The sequence below is a fragment of the Zingiber officinale genome, chromosome 4A (genome assembly GCF_018446385.1).
Source record: "Zingiber officinale cultivar Zhangliang chromosome 4A, Zo_v1.1, whole genome shotgun sequence".
NCBI lineage: Eukaryota > Viridiplantae > Streptophyta > Magnoliopsida > Zingiberales > Zingiberaceae > Zingiber > Zingiber officinale.
This window is the reverse complement of record NC_055992.1, coordinates 58,334,932-58,355,659: the sequence shown is the minus strand read 5'-3', so window position 1 is coordinate 58,355,659 and position 20,728 is coordinate 58,334,932. Positions and strand designations below refer to the sequence as shown.

Genomic DNA, 20,728 nt, shown 5'->3' with positions numbered 1-20,728 from the left:
CAACTTCTCTATAGGATTCAGGTTCAGAAAGACAATGAATAGATGCAACAAATGAAGCAAAAGAACGAGAATGACAAGAGTAAGCAAAATTTGATAATTTAGTAGACTTATGAACACGAGTGGATTAACGACGGTGGAGAGAAAGATCATCCGCAACCTTAGGAGATAATTGGGTAGTGGTAGAAGGAGGAACATATGGAGCGGATATCTCGGGAACCAAAGTACCAGATTTAGTTGAACTACCAATAGGATTTGTGGATGAATCTTCCTTAGTATCGGTATTGAAGAGAACAATGCAAAACAGATCTGATTTTGTTATATTATGCGAACTAGCCGAAATAGAAAAGAATGGAATATGCTCAAGAAACATAACATGACGAGAGATATACAATTTTTTACTAACGAGATCAAAGCAACGATATCATTTTTAACTAACATTATAATCTAGAAAGACACAAACAGCAGACCAAGAGGCTAACTTATTACGCTCTGCATGTGGACGAAGGACAAAGCAAGTACAACCAAAAACACGCAAAGAGGAATAGACAGGAGCATGCCCATACAATTTTTCAAAAGCTGACAAACCTGAATTGTGTGAGGTTGGAATTCTATTAATGACATGAGTAGCAGTAAGGATTGCTTCCCCTAAAAAGCGTTACGAACACTGGCAGACAATAAAGATGAACGGGTTGTTTCAACAAGATGTCTTTGTTTTCGTTCAGTCACGTCATTTTGTTCAAGAGTATTTATACACGAGGTTTGATGAATAGTACTATCAGAAGCAAGTAAATATGAAAATTGATTCGAAGTGTATTCACCCCTCCCCCCCCCCCCCAACTTACAACGAAAACACTTTATGACACTAGAATGTTGTGTTTTCACTAGAGCTCTAAAGTTGTTGAAAATTATAAGATAATCAGACATGTGTTTCATAAAATAGATCCAAAGAGTAACAAGTGTAATCATCAATAAAGGAAACATAATACCTTGACCCCCTTTTGTAGGAATAGGAGAAAGTCCCCACACATTAGAATGGATAAGATCAAATGGAGCAGAAGAAAAAGAAAGACTTTTAGAAAATCGTAAGGCGGAAAATTTGGCCAGTTTACAACCACTACAATCAGAAATATCAGAACTTTTTAAAGATCCTAATGCTCCTATAGATGCTAAAAACTTTAAACGAAATGTTGAAACATGACCTAAGCGAGAGTGTAATAAATAAAAATCATAAGATCAACGACTCAGATGAAAAGACGATAAATCCACACTCGAAGCTACAATTCTGGTAATTTGAGTTGATTTAAAACATAGGGTCCTCCTTGCTTATGGCCTGTCACAATCAGCCTCCGAGATTGCAAGTCCTGAACATAACAATTGGATAAAGAAAAAGAAACTATGTATCCAGACTCACATAATTGTTTAATAGAAACAAGATTTAAAGTAAGACTTAGAATATAATAAACATTAGTAAGAGATAAAGAAGATATAACAATTAAACCAATATCTACTAATGACATAGGAGTACCATCAGCAGTCGCAATAGATATAAATGAACTAAAAGAAAAAGAAACAGAAGATGACAAATTGGATGACATATGATGGGAGGCACCAGAGTCCAAATTCTACAAGGATGAAGATATACCTGAAATACCAGATGATAACAAACTTATATGAGAGGAAGCTGACATAGCAGAGGGTTGTGAAGCAATGAACTGTTGAAACTGCTCAAATATATATGAATTAGATTTCCATGAAGCATTTGCACGATCAGACATGATGACAAAATGAATAATTCTCAAATAACCAAACTGTAAGGATATATATTTGTATGATCCGCAAAAACTGATGTCAGGATGACTCGTGGTCACATAAAGAATCTGAGGTAGAAAAGGATGTCAAATGTAAAAATCAGTAACACAGGGTGTTGGTGTCAAAATCAATAGAAAAGGACGTCAGTGTCGAAATCGGCAACATAGAGCTTCAACACCGAAATAGGCAGAAAATAGTGTCGGCGCTGAAATCGACAGAAAATAATGTCAGCACCAAAATCGACAAAAAAATAGATGTCGGCGTCGAAATCAACAACAGCAGGACAGAAAATAGATGTTGATGCCGAAATCAATAGCAGCAGTAGGAGACGGCAGCGGCAATAGGAAGGAATAATAAGGGGCGGTAAAAAAATTAGGTTAGAGAAGGAGAACCGCTCAGATACCATGTAGAAATTAAGAGAAGAAAAAAACTAATCATATTATTGGATCTTAAAATTGCTAGAGAGTATAAGGTCTTATATAGTTAAATTAAGAAACCCTAAACTTTATAAAAAAAAGTCCAAATTATCCTAAAAGTTATAAACAAATAAATATATAATCTAACAACTTGTTGTCCATTTATTTTGGTATGTTTGTTAATGTGGTGTTGATACGGTTTGGTTGTTGATAAGTTTTGGAATTTGTATTGTTTTGGTTGTTGTTAATGTTGATATGTTGTTCTGTATTGTTTTGATAAGTTTTGGTCGTTTGTGGGATTTGTATTGTTTTGTAGGGTTGTTGATAAGTTTTGGAAGCAGAAATCTGCTGAAAAATAGAGTTTGCAATGAATTTTGTAACAAATTTGTTGGTTGCAAAATTTTGCAAATTGGCGACAAAAAAGTTGTTGGAAATTTTGTGAAAAAAAAATCGTCACAAATTTGCGTTTGCGAAAGTGAAAATTTTACCACGAATTAGAGATAAATTTTTATTTTTGGCGTAAATTTTGCGATAAATTTATATTTTCATCGCTAATTTTATGATGAATTTATATTTTCGTTATAAATTTTACAACAAATTTTGTGATAAAAATATATTCGTTGTAAATTTATGATGATATTTTTTTTGTCGCAAAAACTTAAGTTGAAAATTTTTTATTGCAAAAATTTTCACATATTTTCATCATAAATTTTGTCCCAAAAACCTTTTTTTAGTTAATTTTCTTGATTTCCATTTGTTTAGATAGCCTATTTACTTTTGAACTAGTACTCGACTTTAGGATCCCAGTGGACGATATTTATTACTTAACTACAATGGTGAACTCGCAGAAATCACACATCATGACACTCATATGAATGACTAACTAGGTATAGTTGTCCTATGCAAGTGTAATTACACATTAATTTCATTTTGGAGGGACATAACTATGGTTGACTTTTAATCAAATGTGTATATTCCATATATTAATATATATGTACATTTTAGATTAAAAAAAACTAGTGTAAATGGGACATGAATTAACTAGAAGCTTAAAGTAGTTTGTGTTCATAATGGGAAAACAAAATGAAGGCTAGTTGATAATTTATAAATAAGGGACAAATAAGCAATTAAAAGGCTATTAAAAAAAGTTCACATTCTTTCTTTTATCTTAACTATTTTTTTTATCTCACTTGTTCTACTTATATCTTTATTCTTGTACCAAGTATTCTTTTTATAAGAGGAATTTGTAAGAAATTTCTCCGTCCCTTAGAAGGTGTTCTAGGAAAAGAAAATATAGTAATTTTCGAGGGGTAGCTCATGGAAGAGTCATAGGCCATAAAGTAGGTAGGAGTCGAGAGTAAAAAATTTCCTTAGTTAGCATTGCTCTATAATTTAGTTTATATTTTCTATTTGTTTTTGCTACATACTAATCAAATTATAGATAAACAAATGACACACTATTCATCACCCTCTAACATCACATATAAATCTAACAGCTACTAATCAAATTGTAAATGATAAAATCATACCTCTAGTCTCACATATTGATCTAACACATGCTATGATAATGCCTTATTGTTTCTTGAGCTTGCTTTTTTTACTTGGTTATACATGCTTCTTTATTTCTAAAAGAAATCTTCTTGGAAAGATGACCAAGTTCACTATATTGCAAGTTTCGATCCAATGAACTTAGGCAAAATATTTGTAAAATAATCACATAAGATAATTTCTTCTATAATAGTCGAGATGATTTGTATCGTCTTCTCATTGTAGTAAAAGATGATTGTACTTATCTCAGACATTCCTCACAATTCGTCCTCGGATTATGTAAAGGGAGGTAACTCACAGGGTCAACTTATAGCCGTCTGTCAAGTAGCTAGGGGATGGGAAGAATTTTTTTTTTCCGAACATGCCCCTATTGAAAATTGATCTCTATCCCATTATAGTAAAATTATCATCTTCTAACCAATTGAGCATCCCCATGGTGACTACATCGTCCTCTCATGTACATTGAGTATGAAGTATTAAATTATGCTATAAGAATACGGCTTTCTCTTCTTTTCACTTGGTATGTTTTAGTCTACTTGAACTACTTGTGTTGGTTGTCATGACTTTTCTAATATTTTGTGATCGGAGCTCAATCATCTTCTTGAATGAGGACTGCAACTTTTGGAGGTACAACAACCGTCAATTATGATATTGTTCTTCTCAATGTCAAAGGTGCATCTACTGTCTCTAGTCACCTTTGTTGATGTGGACATCGCCCTTAGTTGTGATGTCAATAGTCGTGGAGCCACATGTTATGAAATGGATTTAGTTGAACTTGAAGTTGCTTTAGCTATTCTTGTGGTTCATAAAATTTGGAGGATATATTTGTTTTTGTTGAAACTTAACGACCTTAAACATTTTGCTCATGACTTTTATGACCTCGTCAAGTTTTTGAAATAGGGATTATATACCATTCTCCTTATTATTGAGGTAGTTGTTTAAACCTCTTGACAATGTCATCCCTCAAGCCTTTGTGATGATAGAGAGTTGGAATGTACTTCATAGATTTCACCTTTTAAGTCTGCTTGTGGTGCCTAGTTCTTGCAGTAGCAAGCTATAAAGCAAGGCCAAAAGCCTAGCCCACCGGACGACATGACTGAGCAAGGATGTGGCTCGGACAAGTACACTCCACCTTATCATGTTTTATCCTCGTATTATACCTTGTCCGTCACATGTCCGCTCGGATGCTGCGATTTACCTCCCTCGTGATGACCTTGGATCGGGTACGGTGGGGACACTGAGGGCGAGCGTTTCACCCTTGTTTTTTGTCACAGTGTATCACGAAATCAAAACAAAAGATAGACTACAAATAATGGGTTTGAACCTCAATGCTATAAATTGTGGTTTCTGCAAAAATGTTAGGGGGACAACAAACCATACCTTTTGTTTACGAGGCGTGTTTGGAACATTATGGTATCTGGTAAGTCCTCAGGCTTTATTTACATGGTTCTCCCAAAACCGCAAGTCCATAGAAGAAGAATCATCAGGCAAAACGGTGATCGATACTTTCTGTCAGGCCTGGATCTAGATAGTTTGGGTAGAAATTATCTGATTCCAAATTGGAGGGGAAGGTCAGATGTAAACATGGTTGTGGTAAGGAAGAAAATGTTGTGCCGGTTGATTCGCATATATACCGCAAAGGCGCAGCCATTCTTGGCACACTAGATGGAAGCTGGTAACAAACACATTAGACATTAGTTTCTAATGCATTTTACTCTATCGAAACTGTATTTGAAACTCTAAAGCAAGTGTAGTTAATAAATACCTATTTTTCTTTCAAAAAGGAAACATTTCAAAAAAAAGAAAACTAGATACAATCACAAACTGTTAACCAAGTCAAAGTTTGGCATCAAATTCACAATACGAATACATAACTAGAATAACATAAGTATAAACTAACAAGTTCCAAACACCAACATCGCAAATTCATAATGGGAATTAAGAAACAAACAATATTCACCACATAAATAAAAGTTAAACCTACCAACCAACAGACGATTGCCCTCAGCTCATGAACTTAAGAGTACAAATATACTTTGTTGGCATAGAACAAAATTTTCATGATAAATAAAAGAGTGCAAGGGACAGTATAAAACAAGTAATAACTCAAATTATATATATATATATATGCAGAAAGCATAGAATAACATATAACAAAGTTGTGTTATGCCAATAACAAACTAAGGATGCGAGTGCCGAAGTGCCTTTCCTTTACTGTAGTCCCTTTAAAGAAGCTCGGGTGACTAAGAAAATAAATTTAAGTGATGAAGTAAGCTCTCGACACAAGTATAAACAAAACCGAAAGATTCCAACAAAAGACTACTGATGCCAACAAGAGTACTAGTAAGAAGTTATCCCTTCTCTTAAATCTGAAAAATAATAATAATAATAATAATAATAATAAAAACAAAAGCCATATGGCAAACTAAGGAGATGAAAAGGTCATTTTTTGTATGTGAGTGCCCAGATATTTTTAGGCATAAATGTCAAACAATGTGTTTTGTGCACACAACTTCGGACTAAGGTTAAAATGTACATACATAATGACCTATTGAAGTTGCGGGGGTGCCAAATACACTGATCAGATAACCAAAATGAGATCTCATTTGTAACAAAAGCTAGTAATTTCATGTAATATATATATTCATACTTGTAATACAAAAGGATGCAACATCCCCACATGGATTAAAACATAACCTAGAGAAAGAAGAGGAGAACAAAAGTTGCATTTGATTGATCATTGCATGATTTCTTATATTTATCTGTCGATGTTGAACATGATCCAAGATCTAATCTATCAAAATAGGGTTGTCAGTTGAGCCTCCATCATCGCCATCTTTAGCATGAAAATGAACATCCACATGCAAAATTTGCACTCTGAAATGCAAATTCTTCTTATGTATCAATTCAAACACGACTCCATCTCCTTCACGTATATCATTATCAAAGATAAAATTGTTCAGTCCAGATCCAAAATACTTAGAAACTCGATCTCCAAAGTACATGACCTCCCATGTCTTGCCTTCACAAGAGAAGATTGCTGTGATAAGAATATCCCGCAGATGATTGTAAAATCCCTTAGGAATAACCTATACATCAAAGCAAAAAAACAAAGAATTGCTATTTAGTTACATCTGAACTTCTTCACGCAATCATATTAATATATAATTCCTTAACAACCCTATGATAATATCTTCTCTCACAGAAGTAGAGAAAATTTCCATGCAAAAGTAATAACAAACCACACAAATGAAGAAACAATTATTTAATAGATCTAACAGACAATACTTATCAAACACACTTAACCAGAGAACCAGCCAAATAAGTTGAGATTTGACACTTGAGAAATCTTAAATCCAAGTTTGTAATAGACAGCTCGTCAAAATCACACCACATATTATATGATTGTTAAAGTAGAATATCATAGCCCTCCGGGCTATGGTGTAGTGGAAAGGCATCCGGTTGCCACCCAGGTGGGTGGCACACACAGTTTGATTCCCAGCTACAACGCATTTGCAAAGATTTTTCCTCCAAATGAAACTCGCAACCAAGGGATGTTGGGTTTCTGGGTCACTCACTGCGAGTGCTTCCCGATTTTCTCTAGCGGCAAGTGGAAAACTTCCGTGGGACCAAACCAGTCACCCCAAGTTCGACGTTACCTGATTAATTATTTTTTTTTCAATTAAAGTAGAATACCACAATTTATTTCATTTGAGACTTACCCTCGCATCAAAAACTCAATATAATAGTCCAGAAATAACCAAGCAACATGTGACAATGTACCTCCACCATAGTCTATAGGCAGTCCTCACTAAACAAGCATACAATTTGTCTGAATTATACAAATCTACTCGAGTCAGAAACTGATCACTAACTCATGGAGGTCATGTTAATCCTCTTGATTATCAGATGATTATCCTTATGAAACTAATCTAGTGGGAGGTGAAAGTACTGCCAAAAGTTTAAACTATTTAGATTGACAAGCATTAATGGATCAATAAAATTCATGTAAGTGGCCTAGAGAGTTAGAACAAGCACACTTGATGATAATGAAACACGACCAATATGATGAAGAATCGAATTAGTCATTGATGTGGGTTGTCACCTCCACCTTCCTGCCCGACCACACCTTTCCCTACAAGTTCAAATCCAGTAGAACTCTCCCATCCACTCTGGCAAGCTGCTCTAAAACTTGCACACCAATAGCTCTCGTCCTCTTGCACCCTAGCAGGTCCTTCATCTGCAAATTAACACTGATGGGGCGACGTAGCCGACGTGACCCCTCCAATGTGATGTCCTAGTTTGTAACCAGGCACTGGCTAAGTCCTAGTGAAGTTAGGCAACTGAAGTCCTAGTAAAGTTAGGCAACTAAAGTCCTAGTTGGAGACAAGACGGTGATTATCTCCTAATGGAGCTAGGCAACTAAAAACCTAATTGGGAATCGGAGATAAATCTTGATTGGGAACCAAGTAAGAACGTCATAATTGGGAACTAGGTGAATCAAGTCAGTTGAGAGTTGTAGCTTGGCATCTCAGTGATAGTTCAGCTAGGAGTTGAGCATCTAGAGCCAAAGTAAGTATGAATAACTTTACATTTTCTATCATACTCATTATGTGTAACAACGGAACAAAAATTTAACGATTCCATGTGACCGGAGGGAGTCCAGATGACTGACTAGTGATAAGTCTCGATGAGGGAAATCGAAGGGTATTTAGGTCGAAGCGACTGAAGCATGCGGGCAATCAGAGCCACTTCCAAGCGACCAAGAAATGATGTTATCCAACGATCAAGTCAAGTCAAGATCAAACTTAACCCCTCTCTAGGCGACCGAAAGACTTACAATCGATCAGAGAATGCAGTTAATTTTATATATCAAATAAACATTGCAACCATGTCGGCAACTTTAAGGCGACTAGAGAGGCTCGATCGACTAGGACTTGCCACATCATCAACAGAGAAGGCTATATAAAGGCCATTGTGTCTTTTGTGCTGCAACACATTGCAACCTCACACTTAAATTCTAATCAACAACACCTAGCGTAACTTTTCATTATTTTATGTGTTATCGTATCTGTTTTATTTATACTTAACTTTTTAGATTCGTTGTTTGTAAGATTTCTCCGGAGCAATTGAAGAAATAAAAATTACTTTTTATAATTGGTGTGTGATGGTACGGACATGTACTTAGATGACCAATAAATACTCCAGTTAGGCGATGTGAAACTATGATAAACATGCATATCAAACGAGGAAGACCAAAAAATACTTGGTTAGCAACAATAAAACAAGATAAAATTTATTTAAATATAAATGATGATATAGTAAGAGATAGAGCTCAATGACGTAAAAGGATTCATACAGCCGACCCCACCTAGTGGGAAAAGGCTTGGTTATTGTTGTTGTATAATTATTGTGTCTATATTTTTGATTTGGTTGATCAGCTACTTGCATGTCAATATTCTAGTTAAATTCTTTGCATGCTTACATTGGCTTGTTGCACTTGATTGAACCAATACTAAGTTATTTCTTATTTTCTTCTATGCTAGTCTAGTTTACTTTTTAGTTATTTTTAATTATTAGCTTGCAAAATTCGTAACTCTATTCACCCTAGCGTCGAATTCGATCCTACAATTTAATATTAAAGTGGGTTGAGCTAATAGTAACTAGGAAGTCTGGTTAGGTGCATGTCTAGGTAGGGTGAGGAATACCCTACCAAGCGTATCTAGTCAAATGGAACTAGTAGAAACTAACTCACTTCACTCTAAACCAGTTAGATCAATGTGTTGTATTAAAGTTGATTTAGCACTAGATTCTTAAGTTAGCTTTGTCTTAAGCCGTTCCGATGAAGAAGACCTCTGTGCCTTACCACTACTTGGAAGCTAATTTAGGAAACTTTTGCTCAATTAGCCCAAAACAAAACCTGAATCTAATATAGGACGAACTTTGTGATTTGAGACGAAATAAATCAATTTAAATCAATTATCAATCCGAGCCTAACCCAAACCAAACCCAAACCCTAATTACAACCAAACTAATATCTTTTCCTAGACCTTAATTATAACTTGAACAAATTGTGTGATATATTATTGTGTAGCTAGCCCAAGGTTTGCAAAAATCTTAGAAAAATATCTTTGCACGAAGGATTTAGCACAACCTGCCCTCCCCTCTTCAATGGCAACAACTTGGCTTATTGAGAAGGGAGAATGGAATATTATCTCATGAATGACATAGAGAACTATCTTTTAATAAAGGTAGGCTTTTAACTACCTACAAAAGAAGATGGCAAGCCAGTTGACAAGTAACAATAAAAGAAAGGCTCAAGTCAATGCTAGTGTCGCAACCACATTGCAATGTGGATTAACTCGGTAAAATTGGACTGTTCAGCAGTGCTAAGCAACTCTAGGAAAATTTAATTGCATTGCACGAAGGTTCTAAAAAGGATCCACTACTGTCAGCTCTAAAGCATCCAAATGAAGGAGAATAAATAATTAAGCCGACTACATAGTCGCTTCAAAAAAATCATGAACAACATCCACGCAATTGGCGAACAAGTCAAAAATCATGACTTGATTAGGTATGCACTTAAGGCATTTCCAAGGACTACTTTGTGGGACATCAATGGTTGATGCTTATAAAGTATTAAGGATCTGTCAATTATAAAACTAGATGAATTCTTTTGTGATTTTGATATTCATGAACAGACAAGCCTTGATCATATAGCTTTAATTGAATGTAAATCCAAGCCAAAATTCAAACCAAACGAAGAGACCGTGTTAGAATCTAAGTCCAAGTCAACAATTGATGAAGATGTCTTCAATAGTCGCACACTTGGTTAAACAAATGATCCACTGAAAGAAGTTCACCAGGAGTCATGAAAAAGGAAATCTCAAGTGTCAAAGTTTAAGGAAGAGAATTCTAATCTGAAAAATCAAGTTAGTGAATTAAAATCCACTTTGTGTAAGTTCACATCTGGGTCTAAATAATTAAATATGATGCTTTGGACGAGACGGTCTATATACAACAAGACTGGACTTAGGGTAGCTCGAGTCAAAATCATGTTTTTTACATTACATTAGTAAAAAAATGCTAAAAATAAGATGGCTTGAGTTCCCAAGTCTTACTTAGTTAATCAAGTAAGAAAGAAATGAAGGTTATTGGATACTTAAACAATGTATACACGTGATTAATGCTAATGGTTGCCATGTGAAGCTAAATTAAAACTTGTTAGAGCTCCAACTTAAGGGGAGCTAACTCTTAAATCCTCTAAGACTAAAACTGACTCAAACTGTGCCTATATTTCTTGTTTTCAAATAAATATGATTTTAAAATTAATTTTTTTTAATATTGATTCATATTTTTTTATCTTTCCTTTATAAATCAAATCATTTTGATATATAAAAAAGGGGGACAGAGAGAAAAACAAGGGTTAAAGTCAAGAAAACTTTGAATTTCAATTTTTTTAAAAAATTGTTGGTTTAAACTTCCCAATTCAAACAAACCTTATCTAATTAAGGGGAGCAATAATTAAGGGAGAGTTGTGTCTTAAATTAATATATTCATGTAAGACTACACTAATTATATTTTTGTATCATACATTGAAAATAAATTCCAAATCTATTTTTTATTATTGTTTATTAACTTTAATTTAATTTTCATACTATCAAAAAGGAAGAAATAATTGGTACTGAAAGCAAAATATTGAACCCATAAGTTTTGATGTACGATTAAGATTAAAGTTAGGTTTGTTAAAATCAAACTAATTATGTCAGTGGCTAAGTCCTAGTGAAGCTAGGCAACTGTCAGAGACCAAGTGGAATCGAGTTTCTCTCCAATTAGCACGGGATCAGATTTCTTATTCAACCCACGGCTTGAGTAGGATCAAGCTTTTCTCCCTGGTCGACATGGGATCAAATTTCTTATTCTCCCCTCGACCTCAATGAGATCAAGCTTCTCTCCACAATCGATAGGGGATTAGATTTCTTCTTCTACCCATGACCTCTGCGAGATTGAGTTTCTCTCTCAAATTGACATGGGATTGGATTTCTTATTCAAACTCAACAAGATTGAGCTTCTCTCCCCAGTCAGCTCGAGATCGGATCTCTTATTATGCCCATGACTTCCCCGATCGGTGAGGAATCAGATCTCTTATTCTCCTCACAACCTCAATGGGATCGAGTTCTCTCACCGATCAACGAAGGATTGGATTTCTTATTCTCCCCACAACCTTGTGGGATCGAGCTTCTCTCCCGAGTCGGTGCGGGATTAAATTTCTCATTCTCCACACGACCTCAGCAATGTTAGGTCCGGTTGAGCTAGGGGTGGGGGTGAATGACTTACTTCAATTTCTTGATTAACTTGACTTTGCGCAGAAGAAACTTGAAAGCAATGCTAACTTCTTGTATTTACTTGGTATCCATCATCATGAGATGACTAATCTAAGGTTCCACACCACGATCACACTTTGCACTATGAAACTTCTCCTTCTCGGATCAACACCAAAGGTGAAGAAACCTTACAAAATGATCTACAACTCTCCCTCTCAACAAAATACCTCGCACGGAAGAAGAAATTAAGAGATTAGAGTTTTGAGTACACCTACTTCTTTGAGTGGCTTAAGATTGTAGCACTAGTGAGAGCTTGAGCACTTGAGATCGAACTTGAGCTTAAGCTTAAGCACTGGAGAGCAATGGAGAACACTTGATCGCAATGGAACAGTTGCATTCAAACAGGCGACTTCAGATCTTCTTAAACCGTAGAGAAGGAGACATTTTTCTTGTCATTTTGTAAGTCTTAATCAATTAAGAAGTGATCTTAGTCGATTACTAGACATTAATCGATTAAAGTAGTCAATTTGGTGTGTGTTTCATTTACACGACTCCTCCAAATCGCCTACCCTAATCGATTAAGAGTAGGATAATCGACTATCTTAAGCGATTAGGAATTATTCTGTTTTCGAACAGAGTGTCTCTTAATCGACTGAGTCAATCGCTTAAGCTTCAAACAGGAACATTTTGTGCGAAGCAAAACGACGCCATAAGCAATTGATTCAATCGCTTACGATTTCCTAATCGATTATTGTAATCGATTAGGAAATCTTTTGTTTCAAACAGAAGGTCTGTTAAGCGATTGGCATCCTCTTAATCGATTAAGCGTTTCTCTTAATCGATTAACACACTTTGTTTCAGCTGATTATCAATTGTCTTGCCAAGAATCTTGTTTTCGACCTCCCTGGACTTTTTTTGCCTTACATTCGATCTTCCGATCAGCAAGGACTTCTCCTGTACCAAAGATCTAGTCCTCTGATCTCCTTGGGCGTCTCTTGCCTTGCATCCAGTCTTCCGACCAGCAAGGGCTTCTCCTGTACCAAAGATTTGGTCCTCTGATCTCCTTGGGCGTCTCTTGCCTTGCATCCAGTCTTCCGACCAACAAGGGCTTCTCTTGCTAGGAATCCGGTCTTCAGCCTTCTTGGTCCTGCAAACTCAAACTCATATTAGATCCAATGTATTAGCCTAAACTTAAATAATTGTCAATCATCGAAATTTCTTCCTCAGGGCATGATTGCACCAACAAGTAAGATCAAGTTGATCAATGGAGAATCATATTTCTTATTCTCTTCATGGCCTCAGTGATATCGAGTTTCTCTTCCCGTCGGCACAAGATCAAATTTAGTATTCTCCCCACAACCTCAATGGTATCAAGCTTCTCTCCTCGATCGACTGGAGCAAATTTCTTATTCTCCCTACAACCTCTCCTTGATTGGCGGGGGATCAAAATTTTTATTTTCCTCGCGACTTTAATAAGATCGAGTTTTCTCCCTGGTTGATACAAGAGTATATTTCTTATTCTCCGTGTGGCCTCTCCCCATAACGATGCGGGATTGGATTTCTTATTCTTCCCATGATTCCAGCGAGACCAACTCCTCTTCGACTCAATCACCCAAGTCACTCTCGAGCGTTCAACAACTCTAGTCTCCATCTAGCTTAGCAACTCAACTCGAACCTCGTGAATCACTCTTATAGCTAGGTAGTGAGCAGCCCACACTTCCTAAATCAGACTATGTTCGATGCTGACTCAGAGGGGGGACTAGTGATACAAGGGATAAAATGCCCTCCTAACCTAAGAGATCCGACCCACATGGCGCAAATCTAGCTCAATTACTTGCATATTGTATTGGGACAAGATCCACACACTACTTACAACCCGCAGATCTAAACTTATAGGTCAATTAAAGATCATATAAAATCCTAACTTTAATATTCTTCTTTTTTTTCTACCATTCTATCTTCTCGATGATCCATGACTAACCTAGGCATCGGAGGGACCTCGCCGGAACAACTTCCGATGAGCCCTCTAATGCACATTTTCTATGCAAGTCCGACCACCGGAGAAGGCTTGGGTCGTCCAACAGGCGATACATTCCTTAGCCCACAAAAAGTATAATATAGAACATCCAGCTTCAATTGAATTCTGTTCATGGGGTAATCATCATAATGCTTCATGGAAATAATGTTTGAGCATCTGACCTATTGCAATTACTTAGTAACAGCTTATGAGTTTTCTGAACAATTGTTGTTCAAATAAATTTGGCTGCAAACAAGAGTGCTGTTGTTACATGTAATAGCACTGCAACTGTGTAATGACTTACTATTTTGTTATTAAGTAGATCAGAGCATGAGAATATATGTGTGAAGTAAGGTTCTCCGGTGAGTGGAAAAATCCGTCCTTGCCGAGGAGATTTACTAGACTTTGAAGGATGCGATAAACCTTGAGCGATGGCACACTGCTGAAGCCGAGTAAATGGGCGGCGAACATACTGAGCACTCGAGCCACACTCCACTTTCTTACTCTGAAATGTCAAAACAAGTCACGAAACATAGTCGTAAATACATAATCTTGGAGAAGAATGGGAAAATCTTGCAGTAGAACTACAGAAGGTGCTCTGAGACATTTGATTAATTGGGAACAAGACCTTAAAACACTATAGAGAGATTGTCGAGGAACTAAGCGACTATCTAGCAACATGAGAGGAATCAATGGAAACAAGAGGAGCCATTTAAGCCTCCATGCTGTTTAAAATCTTAAAAATGCATGGCAAATGTGCAGGAAAGTTGAAAACCCTAAGTTCAAAGGGCGGGAAAGACGGGAAGAGCAGTGGAATGGATGTCTCACCATTTTGCTGCCTGGGAAAACGAAGAGACAAATCCCAACCCCGATGGAAGTTCTTGTTGTTATGTCGGTCTTCCTGCACCGGGAACTCTGCACTGCGGGCTCGTTGATTGGTGGTCGAAGTCAGACAGACAGACGGCGCCAGGCTATACGTGCTCACAGAATCTAGATAAATCGCGAAATGTTCTCAGACGATCAGAATAAATTAAAAAGTTCATTCATGGTCAATTTTTTAGATTCGGATATCTTCTTCGAACTTGTTAATTTTAAGTGACCATTTACTCCTATAAAAGTTTATTTAATTGACTATATTTTTTTAAAAAATATAATATAATATAATTTTTTTAAAAATTTCATATTATTTAATTAAAGTTGAATATATTTTCTATCTAATTAATAAATTATTTACTACTAACTAATTCGAAGCACATATCAATATTTTTTTAAAATAGATAATCAGGTAAATTGGAATGTATTACAGGAGTTTAAGTAAACAAAATTTATATACAGTAAATAAAAATAAATTTTTTCTAATGCAAAGAAAAAAAGTTAAATTTAGTGTTAGAAATTGGAGGACAGCCCAAGTAATAAAAATTAACCAAATTTTAGGATAATTTACAGAAAGGTGACTCAAATAATAAAATTAACCAATCATTAATTGACCATTAATATTAAAAATTAAAAATTAAAAATTAAATATACCCGCCGATTTAACTGTTTAGAAAATCTTGATTTTAAAATGTTCAAATTTAGACTTTTAGCTTAAGTTAATTATAATTTCTGATCCAAAACTATTAAATCATGATTCATAATTATTATTTATATTTTATTTTTTTAAGAAAAAATATTAGCATAAAAAAACAAATGAATTGATTTATAAATAAAAAAAATAACACTTGTAAGAAAAATAAAATACTTTCACGTTGAAGTATTTAAGTTATAATGGGTTGATTTATATTAAATTGCACTATTAAAATATTTTAAATATTATTGGATGCGAGCAACTCTCTGCACTGAGTTTGTATTTTTATTTTATATTTAAGTTTATTCCACATTTTACTAAAAGACACATTACGTTTTTTTTTACCAATAATTTTTCCTAAAATACCTTTCTAGCTTATTACAGCTTCAAGTTCAAGTAAAAAACTTATATTTTTTTAACAACCGAATCAAATTCAACTAAATTGAATCAAGAAAAAAAATATAAAAAATAAAAATTTAGTTATTTCATCGTACGCTTTCATACAAAAGTTTTGATAGTCTTGAAAATCTCAAATTTATATCAAATTAATATGGCTCACCTTTGATGACCTTATTAATTCATTTATAATTTAAAAAAATTGAACTTTTTAAATTAAATAGGTGGTGTTTGGTTTTCTCCTAGGAATCAGAATAGGAATGAGTATCATAATATTACGGAATGGGAATGGGTATGAGTTTGGATATCATTCTTAAAAATAATATTTGGTTAGTTAAATATTTTCAATCGGAATGAACCTAAATTTTTTTTTTTACCCTGAGAGGGAAATAAAAGAAAAAATTAGATGGAAGTGAAAATTGAATGTGAGAGAAATATATGATGAGAGAGAATGATGAGAGAGAGAGTATGATGATAGAGAAAGTGTGATGGGAAAAAATGAATAGAGGGAAAGTGTGATGAGAGAAAATGAGGAAAGAGAGTGTGGTAGGAGAGATTGAGACGATAAAAGTATGATGAGAGAGAAAGTGTGTTGAGAGAGAAAGAGTGATGAGAAAAAATGAAGAGAGAGAAAGTGTGGTGAGAGAAAATGAGAGATTGAGGAGAGAAAGTATGATGAGTGATCCTGTCCGAACGCTGAATCAACGGACGCTGGGCACGTGGCGCTCTCCGGGTCGCCGATGTAGATCTCCGGCTAGTCTCACGAAGCTCTGGCGAACCTGCACAGAAGTCGGGCCGGGAAGGGGTTCCCGGCGGCGACCCTCCGACGCTCAAGTCAGGTAAGCAAGTGGTGGAAAAAGTAGCTCCAAAGCTTATAGAACGCGTCCCTCCGGCGAAGTCTGCGGCTCTTTATATAGAGCGGTGAAAGAGCCTCTACACGCCCACTGAGGCGCGTACATGTCCGCAGCCCATACCTCGGTATGTGTTTGTCAGAAAGCTTACCTAACGCCATACTGCAACAGTCTCATCGCGCCTTAGATGGGACAACAGGACACCCCGTTGTCAGACTAGGAGTATGGCTTAGCCATATGACTTGACGGCTGTCAGCAGATGTTCCTGTCCCTATTTACCCACCGCCGGCCAGGACGTCCATCCGGCCGGCTAGACGAAGAGCGCCGTCCGGACGGCCCTAATTACCTGCGCCGGCCGAGCAGCGTGCCCATTACGTCCTACCTTCTCTTAGGCCTTCCGCTCGGTCATTATTTACTATTTCATTGAGTATCGGAACCCCGATCCCTGTCAGGGCGCCTTTTACTATCAGATGTTTACTGGCAGACCGATCGGCTTGCCCTTTTCTCATGAGTCCGGTCGGCTCACCCTTTTTCGACGGACCACCTGGCCTTTTGAACTCCACGTGGCGTTGACCCCTCGTTAGGGGGTCCCGGGCTCTTACCACCGGATCACTTGCCTTCCCCTCGAGTCTAGTCGAAGGAGGCGAAGTCCGACTGACTGGACTGCCGATCTGACTGAGCAATGATCACTGCATTAGGCCGCTCGGCCAGGCATAGGGATACTCATCCGTTCGGCGGTATCTTGTCCGTGCCTTGTGTTCTTTTGGAATCCATGTCCGATGCTCTCCCCTACTACCCATCACGTGCGCTGCGCACGGTAAGGGGAGCTCATTAAATGCGGCCAGTATCCTGCTGACACGTGGCGATCGTGCGTTTGTCAGCGTATGGCAGTGGCGTCACTTCCGATGGGACAGCCGCTTTTTGAAATGAACGGCTGGATGATGACCTCGTTATCGACGACCTGGATCGGACGGTGTAAATTGATCGCGGTCGCCCTTATAAAGCTCCCGACCCCAGCTCTTCGCCGCATTTCGACCCTATCGTCTCCAGCCATTCCTCTGTTCCTTTTTTCCGGCGACCTTGCGTTTCAGCTCTCCGACGACTCTACAGGCCCCTTCGATCATCTTCTTTGCCCGTAAGGATTCCTTTTCCTTGCTGCCTCTCCTTTTTTCTCTCTATTAGCTATTTCTTTCATCATCCCGCATTCTTTCCCTGTTTTTATTTCTCCCTCCTTCCATCGCGCGTCCATCCGTAGCCTTATACCATGACCAACACCTCACAGCCGACCGGCGGTGCTCCGGGTCTTTGGTATTCGACCATGGAAAGCCGGTTCGACGAGGAGGACGCCTTGCGCCTCACTCGAACCTATGATTTGCCGACCGACCATCAAATAGTGTTAGCCACACCGGCCGATCGGCCTCATGAACCGCAGCCCGGCACCGTTCTATTCTTCCAAGACCAATTTTTGGCCGGGCTACGTTTTCCACCCCACAAGTTCTTCTTACAAATTTGCAATTATTTTCGCATTCTGCTCGGCCAGGTAGTCCCTAACTCCATTAGGCTGTTGAGCGGAGTGATAGTCCTTTTTAAACTGAACAACATCCCCCTCGACCCTAAGATTTTTCACTACTTTTTTTATCCCAAGCAAGCCAAGTGGGGTACCTTTATTTTCCAATCTAGGATAGGTTTCGTCCTTTTTGATAATATGCCGAGCTCCAACAAACATTGGAAGGAGCACTTTTTCTATGTGCGTTTTCCCGAGCTGCCAACTTTTCGTACCAAGTGGCAAATGGCGATGCCGGCGCAACCGGAGCTCGGCAAATTTAGAGGTGATGCGGCCTACCTTCATGCGGCCGAGCGGTTGGTGGGTCAGCGCTATCACATTGACAAGCTGCTCCTCCCAGGAGTAATGTATATATTCGGTCTGTCTTCCACCCCAACCGATCTGCCTTGCAGCATGAGTAAGCGATTCTCATCCCTCCTTTTTCTTTTGTTCTAATTGATTGAATCTTTGTTTCTGCAGCTGAAGTTATGTGGCGTGCTAAGGCGACCGAGAAGCTCAAATTGAAAGCCGCTCAGATTGAGGCGGTGAAGAACAAGGAGGTCGCCGAGCGGGGCCTTGATCCAGCCGATCCGACCGGCGAATTAGGCGAGGGGACCCAGGATGCCCCTGAAGCCTTAGCAGCTACTACCTCTCACGACGAGGCAGCGGGCGGCACAGAACCTTCTACCCAAGCCGAGGTGGAGGGTCGTTCGGCCGATGACGTTCCGCTACTCACTCGGAAGCGCCCACGACCGGAATCTGCATCTGCCTCGAGATAAGGAGATCAAGACGGCGATCACTCGGAAGCGACAGGCCATCGATGACATGGACCGAATGAAGGTGGAGATCAGAAGGCTGGAGCAACGCATCAAGGATCTGGATGCTCTTCTGGCCACCGAGAAGGAGAGCCGTTCGGCCGATCTTCAAAGATTTGATGTAGATTTGAAGTATCTCCAAGCTGCCAGCGACGCTGCCCACGCCGAGCTCAAAGAGTATCAAGAGGGGGAGTCGGCTCGCTCCGATGAGGTGAGGAAGGCATTCGTCGGCTCGGATGCATTTGGGGAGAAATTTACTGACAAGATCTCCCTCACCTTTGAAGAGGCGATCAAAGCGGCTGTGGATCACTTAAAGGCCAAAGGCCACCTGCCCGCCGAGCTGACCATCCCTCCCGAGGACCTCGCGACCGTGATGGGCGCCATCCCTGATACTCTTTTTGATTTCGACGCATGAGGAGAGTGTTGGAGCAATCCCAATGGTCCGCAGGACCATGTGTTTTGGTGTTTGAGCAAAGGGTTTAAGTTAGGTTTACCCTCGTTATTTGATATGTGTACTTGAGTTGTGCAGGACTGCAGGTGACACATGTGACTCAGGTTGACGGCTTCGGGTCCGGTGAAGGATGGAGCATCCGAGGGACCGTGGACAAGGCAGCAAGGACAAGGGCCGAGGGAAGCGACTTCGAGGCATACGCGAAGGATGGCATTGGGGACGAGCCACGGGCTTGGATGCATCCGAGGGACGAGAGCCAAAGGAAGTAGGCTTGAAGGCAAAAGGTCAAGGCTGCAAAGAAGAGTCAAGTGAGTCGTGAGGGTCCGAGTGCGAGAGAAATATACTCGGGATGGGAAACCCTAAGTTTAGGGTTGTACCAGTCGACTGGTACTAGAACCAGTCGACTGGTACTGGAACCAGTCGACTGGTACTGGAACCAGTCGACTGGTCCAGGGACCAGTCGACTGATAGATAGCCGTTGAGAGAGACGTTGGGTTGGCACCAGTCGACTGGTGCAAGGACCAGTCGACTGGTAACGGGCAAATCAGCAAGGCTGATTTCCCTAAGCTCTATAAGAGGGAGCTTGGGATGGCCGGTCAACCTGACGAAATTAGACTTGGTTAAAGCCTAATTAGTAGTCACCAAAGTGCTCAAGGTTCCCTTGTGTCCAAGTGTTGTTGGTGAGTGTTGTGGTGAGGTTTCTCCACCCACAAGGAGGTTTGAGCTAGCCGGAGGTCTTCCGGGGAGTAATCCACCGACGGATAGGGATCGTCCACCTTACGGACAGGCCGTGGAGTAGGAGCTTTATCTCCGAACCACGTAAATCGACGCGTGTTGGTTTGCTTGCTCTTTCTTGTTCTTTGTATTTGTATTTAGCTTTCGTATTTGTGTTTGTATTATTTGTATTCCGCTGCGCAACTAACAAATACGTAGAAAGCGAGCGATTTGGGGGCGTCGTCTATCCAACCCCCCTTCAAGCCGGCCGCAAGAT

General features: G+C 38.7%; 1 protein-coding gene across 1 annotated transcript; it reads right to left on the bottom strand.

Moving 5' to 3' along the window:
- Positions 1–6,378: 6,378 nt before the first annotated feature.
- On the bottom strand, positions 6,379–15,111 carry LOC121973317 (B3 domain-containing protein Os04g0386900-like). Its single transcript, XM_042524823.1, has 3 exons — positions 14,943–15,111; positions 14,419–14,619; positions 6,379–6,862 (listed from the first exon to the last, which is right to left on the bottom strand). The coding sequence occupies exons 1-3, from the start codon at positions 14,943–14,945 to the stop codon at positions 6,563–6,565; spliced, it is 504 nt and encodes a 167-aa protein (XP_042380757.1). The 5' UTR covers positions 14,946–15,111; the 3' UTR covers positions 6,379–6,562.
- Between the last annotated feature and the right edge of the window lie 5,617 nt (positions 15,112–20,728).